This window comes from Populus nigra, chromosome 7 (assembly GCF_951802175.1).
Source record: "Populus nigra chromosome 7, ddPopNigr1.1, whole genome shotgun sequence".
Lineage (NCBI taxonomy): Eukaryota > Viridiplantae > Streptophyta > Magnoliopsida > Malpighiales > Salicaceae > Populus > Populus nigra.
This window is the reverse complement of record NC_084858.1, coordinates 15,792,571-15,799,144: the sequence shown is the minus strand read 5'-3', so window position 1 is coordinate 15,799,144 and position 6,574 is coordinate 15,792,571. Positions and strand designations below refer to the sequence as shown.

Below are 6,574 nucleotides of genomic sequence, written 5' to 3'. Positions count from 1 at the left end.
CTGCTCGGATTAAGAATATTGAAGGAAAAAAACTTGGATCATAGCATAAAAAGAATCCGATGCCAAGATTAGACATGGCAAATTAACTAAAGAAATTCAGCTTTGATTAATTATGAATAAAAATGGCATCTTTAATTCATAAATATTATTTTATGATAATTAATATTGGATGAGGAGGACGGCTTTCTACTCATTAGACTATACAATATGATGTCAAGCCAGGTAAATTGTCCTTCATTAAATTATTGTTTAATTTTTTAGAAAAAAAATCATATGTGAAGTCAAAATTCATCCTTGATCTTTCAAGATAATCTAATTACTTTGGCCTTTTAAGGCCATAAAAATAGGGATGGCAAATGTTGCCATGATGCCTGCAACTTCGAGAAAATTTATAATTTAATTCTCCAAATCTGGATTCTGCACTCCCAAAAATTATATGTCATCTCTATAGTCTTTTATTGTTATTTTATTATTTTCATCATTAAATCAAGATTAATTTTTAAAAAAAATTAGCAAGCGCATTTAATCTCAATTAAGCTATTTCTTGATCGAGTTACAATGCCATTCATGTGAATTGAGAATTTCCTTCCCTGAATATGTAAGATTATTTGAATAAACAAACTTTAATCAGTCTAAAAATTAAAAATAAAATTAAATTAAATTAATTAAGTGATGGGTTAACTCAAATTTTTTATATAAAAAAATTTTCTTTATATGTTTTCTTCAACCTAAAATGGGCTAGATCTCAAATAAATTAGGTTCTGGATCTTGAATTGAGCATGAATTATCTGGATGACGAGTTAACTCGGATTGTATAGGAGATTTTTTTTTTAATATTTTTTCTTCAACTGAACCGAGCCTGGAATCTATCATGTTCCGGATCAAAATTTCAGGACAGTATAGATTTTATAATGTTGGTGAAATCTAGAAAACAGCTCTTCTAAGCAGGGAATTGTAAGTAATTACAGAAAATTACATACAACCGGTGGAGCAGTTAGCCAATAGAGCAAAACATGGACCTGTCTAACTAGATTCCTTTCAACCATTAACCATAATTCAACTTTGCCGCTGAAACGTTCTCTCCATTTATAATTTTATTTTAGAAAAACAAAATATATTAAATTATATAAATCACTTCTTAATTATTATATTTTTTATTTTATTTTAATACATATCAAATAAAAAAATTCTGTATCTTTTTAGAATTCTTTTATATCTTCAACACTCTAATCGCATCAGCTATAAAAGCAGCACAAGCAAACCGCTTCTGTGCTCACGTTTCTTTATAGACACAACAACTTCCACAAACAATCTCAAAACATAGAGAAGTTTCTTTGGGTTTTTGATCATGTCGTTGCTTTCAGATCTCATTAACCTTAACCTCTCAGACTCCACTAAGAAAATCATTGCTGAATACATATGGTACTGCCTTCTTTACTCTCCACACACGCACACTTCTTCTTCTTTCAATTTTGTACGTGAATGTATGGATATTTGTATGTATTTATGCATGTGATTATGTGTTTCTGTTAAAGGGTTTGCTTTGTTTTGGCTTGCTTCTTTGATTCTTTCTTGAAACCTATCTCTTCTGGAATTGTGGGATTTCTCTATTTTCTTGTTCTTGTAACTTTTCTTTTACTTTCATGAAGATTATAGATAATTAGATATGTTTTGTAGCTTGAGTCCTTTTCTTTGGTCATTTAACTTCAGAGAAACGAATGCTTTTCGAAGAGTATCTCATTTATTTTGAACAAAAAAAAGAAAGGTTTTACTTCTCCTTTTTGCAGTTCCGTGCCATTCCCCTGCTCCAGTTGTTCATAGTTTCGGATGGTTTTGCTTTATTTTTGGGTGCTATGCTTGTAATATTCAACTACCACGAATATAAGTAAGGTCACCAATTCGATGATCTGACATGAACCAACAATTGTGAGTCATCTCTGCTTATTCCACGACATCATTTTCAAAGAACAGAACGCAAGGCTCTGCCCTGCTTCAGCTATTTACGGTGTGATCGATTGGTGACCCAAAAAGATGCTCGGTTTTGAAGAATCTTACGGGTTTTTTTTAACAAATAGTTTTTTAAGGATAAACTTTAGTAGTTCGAGGCAAATAGTTTTAGCCAATATTGATATTTAATTGAATTCTGTTTGTTTATAATTAATTAATTTTTTCTTTGTTTGTATGATTAAAAAAGGGATTATTTGTGGTATCAGAATTAATGATCCCATGTTCTTGATTTTTCCTTGGAGGTTCAAGTTTTGTCAAGTTCTTATGGTAGTTAACATGGCTAAGCTCAATTTTGATAAATCTTTGAAGTTAGAGGTTGCCTTGTTCTGTAACCAAGCAAGCTAGTAATCAATGATTTGTTCAATTCTTGAACAGGATTGGTGGATCTGGATTGGATATGAGGAGCAAAGCAAAGGTATATAACTTTGTGCTTTGAAGATTTTGTACGTGTTGTTCTTGTTCAAGCTAATAAAATTGGTTTTTTCGATTTTATGGACAGACTCTTTCCGGCCCAGTTAGTGATCCTGCAAAGCTTCCCACATGGAACTATGATGGTTCCAGCACAGGCCAGGCTCCTGGACAAGACAGTGAAGTGATCCTATAGTAAGCTTTTATTTGCTTCTCTTTTTACTAATGTTGGACAACCTTGTTCTTCTGATTTTGTTAATTTTCAAATATTTCTGAACTTATTTCTTGAAACAGTCCACAAGCTATTTTCAGAGATCCATTTAGGAGGGGCAATAACATCCTCGTAAGTTCAATCCTTTCCACCATATCTTGTCACTTGATGTAGCCACCATAGCTTGAAGTCATTTTCTCTGACGTTGATGTCGATTCTTTAGGTCATATGTGACGCTTATACTCCTGCTGGCGAGCCAATTCCGACAAATAAGAGATGTGATGCTGCTAAGATATTCAGCCATCCTGATGTTGTTGCTGAGAAGCCCTGGTATATTTTTTTTATATCCTAATCCACCCTTATTTTGTTCATTCTTTTTCTTTATTAGAATACCTACTCAGTGATTTTACAATTACGATCAACTTGAAACATGATATGTAACCAGGTATGGCCTTGAGCAAGAATACACCTTGTTGCAGAAAGATGTTAAATGGCCACTTGGGTGGCCAATTGGTGGTTATCCTGGCCCTCAGGGACCATACTACTGTGGTATTGGTGTTGACAAAGCCTTCGGCCGTGACATTGTCGATGCGCATTACAAGGCATGTCTGTATGCAGGCATTAACATTAGCGGCATCAATGGAGAAGTGATGCCAGGCCAAGTAAAATAAAAAAACTTGCCCCCCCTCTACTTATTTGATCTTACAGTTCTAAATTCTAATTTAGAACATTTGTGATCTTGTTATGTTTCGCAACATTAAATCATTTTCATTTTCACGTAGTGGGAGTTTCAAGTTGGACCTTCAGTCGGTATCTCCGCCGGAGATGAATTATGGGCTGCTCGGTATATTTTGGAGGTAGTTTTAGTATACTTGATTACAGAAGACAGTACTAGGACTCCAATTTATATTATTTTCTGAGGTCTATATTTATGTTAACAGAGGATTACTGAGGTTGCTGGAGTTGTACTTTCATTTGATCCTAAGCCAATTCAGGTCAATTTTTGTTTCATTTTCTTACTTAGCCCTTATCTAAGTTCTATCTTTTGGTAGCTTTTATCGTTTAAGCTCTAACAAAAAAGGACTTCTATCTTGCCAGGGCGATTGGAATGGAGCGGGGGCACACACAAATTACAGGTAAAATTTTGCATCATTGGTTTCAGCTTAAGTTTTTTGCTTGCTCTTTAATTTTCTTGGTCTCATACTTGAAAATCCTTCACATTTTCAGTACTGAGTCTATGAGAAATGAAGGAGGCTATGAAATCATCAAGAAAGCAATTGAAAAGCTTGGTCTGAGGCATAAAGAACACATTGCAGCTTATGGAGAAGGGAATGAGCGGAGACTCACCGGCCGACACGAAACGGCTGACATTAATACCTTCAAATGGGTAAGAGGAAGAAGAGACAATTCCCTTGTTGCCTGGTTTCTTTTTATAAGATGTCTAACATTAATTTCATTGCATCTTGTCCGATTGACAGGGTGTGGCTGATCGTGGAGCTTCTATTCGTGTTGGTCGCGACACAGAGAAAGAAGGAAAGGGGTATTTTGAGGATAGAAGGCCTGCTTCGAACATGGATCCATATGTTGTTACTTCCATGATTGCAGAGACCACCATCCTGTGGAAGCCATGAGAACACCAACAAGCCCCTCTTAGACAGAATAGTGTCGGTGGTATTCTTTGCAAGGGACCATGGAAAGATTTGTGTCAGTAAGATGGTAGTCTTTCAATTTGTTTGCCTTTGTATTTGAGGCAGCAAGTGAGTTCATTGCTTTGCTTGCTTGCCTTGTGATTTACAGGGCCTAGTTTGATGTAATGCCGATCACATCTCGAGATGTTGTCAGATTTTATCTAATCTAAATAAAACTCTTGCTGGTTGATAAAGTACTGAATGTCTTCTAGATCAATACACTTTGAAAAGATGCTATGATGCATGCATTTCATAACTATAACTTCCCAATTACTCAATTTAAGCAATAATGATTGTTCAAGGAGCATTGACCTTATGGTACTTTGTATATTCAACTCTATTTTTCGAAAGTAGTATATTATTTCTCATATATAATTATGGAATACAGTAATTTATCAGCGAGTCTTCTAAATCTTGATTAATATTTTAAACTTGTAATTCGTGAAATTATATATTCGAGTTTAATAAAAAAAATTTAACTTTTAACTAATTTAATATTAAATGATAAAATTAAAAAAAATTCTCAAAATAAAAAACTTATCAAATAAAAAAAGCAATAAAAAATACACATCGAGTATAAAAAAAAGAAGGAAAGTGAAATTGAAAAAAAATAAAAAACTATCTTAAATAAAAAAAATATAAATCAAAATGATGGGGACCAAATATGATAAACTAAAAAATTGAAAAAGAGTAAAATTAAAAAAACAATTAGAAATTAATTAAAATAGAAAAGAGGAATAAAAAAAAAAGAGGGACAAAACCCAAAGAAAACAAACTTGAAGGTTTGATTTGCAAATTTGAAAGGTCAAATGCAAATTTTTAGGAGAAAAGAGAAATGACATGGGAAAAAAAAGTTGTTGCCGCTTCACATGAGATCCATTGACCAAACACACCACATAAAAAGGAAGAGTAGATCAAGACAAATCGAACAACGTGATGAAAAAATGGTGTTGACCACCATTGACATCATCTACACGTGTTATCAATTTTTTTTATTTATAAAAAATATCACATTACCCATGAGACCAAAAAATTATTAAGGAAAAACCATTATAAAATGATGAATAACCCATGTGATCAAGCTTTTGAAAATTTAATTCTAATGACAAAAGAGACATTACTCTGTAGCAACGAAATGTGAAATATAAAAAAGCTCATAGACCATAATTAAATTTTATTTTATTTTGCTTTTAAGGACAATAAATTTATTTTATTATATAATTTGTTTTATTAAATGATTGAAATGCTCCAAGACAATTCTAGAATAACAAATAAACCAAGAAGAAATATAGCCCTTGAAAAGAAAATTTGAAAATTCAGCATTACAATCAACAATAAATAAAAACATATAAACATAACTTTTTCCATGAGTTTTAGATTTTTCTTTTGATTTTAGTAAGAATAAGGTGATCCAACGTTGCTTCTAACAAAATATATTTTGTTAGGTTTCTGGGAAATCATTGTGAGTGGAAAAATAACAGGAAAGTGAAGATGAGAATATGAAGAATCTCAGTTGAGTACTCAAGTAATTTTACATCGATGAAATATTGGAGGATAAATAAATATAGTTTTAAAACTTGAGTTCACGGGATAGGCTAACCCAATACCTAGTCGACTTAGAATATGGATTGATACAAGTTGAAGAAAAAAAAAAATTAAGATCAGCCTAGATGAACTCTCTTCACCTGTGACATGAGTATTATTTCGAAAATAAATTAAAAAATTCATCAAAGTTATCAAGAAACATTTAATTATTATCCCGAAACAAAAGAAAGAAACACAATAGATACAAAAGAGACAAGATATGATAAGAAATGAATATAAAATTGTGTATGATAATAATGTATAAAATAAAATAATTATTTTTTTGATCACGTGTTGGTTGATAGTGGATAAGACATAAAAAAACATGAAAAAAATATTTTACTCTTAATATGCATTACTTTCAAATTTACATATTTTAAAAAATAATTAGATATTATTACCTTTTATTTTAATTTATATTGAGTATTCAAATTAATAATATTATAATAACTCTAGTTGTAAGACCTGAATTAACTTGACAAGTCAGCATGGGACTTGGTTGACCTGAGATTTAGATCAAGTTAACAAAAAAAAAAGAATGATTGACATAGCTCAATCTGATCAAAAACCCAAGTTATTCTTTGATCCAGGATAAAACCTAATTAAACTTAAATAAAAAGATCATTGACTTTTCTTTAGATAAAGAAAATTGGTCACGTCGATATCGTTTTTATAT

General features: G+C 31.7%; 1 protein-coding gene across 1 annotated transcript; it reads left to right on the top strand.

Annotated features, from left to right (window-relative positions):
* The first annotated feature begins 1,246 nt into the window (after positions 1–1,246).
* Positions 1,247–4,508, top strand: LOC133699565 (glutamine synthetase cytosolic isozyme 1). The gene is made up of 11 exons (XM_062122861.1): positions 1,247–1,422; positions 2,383–2,422; positions 2,507–2,610; positions 2,710–2,758; positions 2,850–2,956; positions 3,072–3,288; positions 3,409–3,483; positions 3,568–3,621; positions 3,725–3,762; positions 3,854–4,013; positions 4,105–4,508. Exons 1-11 carry the CDS (start codon positions 1,349–1,351, stop codon positions 4,255–4,257), a joined length of 1,071 nt encoding a protein of 356 aa, XP_061978845.1. The 5' UTR covers positions 1,247–1,348; the 3' UTR covers positions 4,258–4,508.
* Positions 4,509–6,574: the final 2,066 nt, after the last annotated feature.

Excerpts from the sequence above, each read along its gene's own strand:
- LOC133699565 (XM_062122861.1), top strand. The coding sequence starts at position 1,349 with ATGTCGTTGCTTTCAGATCTCATTAACCTTAACCTCTCAGACTCCACT. Across the intron at positions 1,423-2,382 it reads ATCATTGCTGAATACATATG|GATTGGTGGATCTGGATTGG; the intron begins GTACTGCCTTCT and ends ATTCTTGAACAG. Across the intron at positions 3,622-3,724 it reads TTGATCCTAAGCCAATTCAG|GGCGATTGGAATGGAGCGGG; the intron begins GTCAATTTTTGT and ends CTATCTTGCCAG.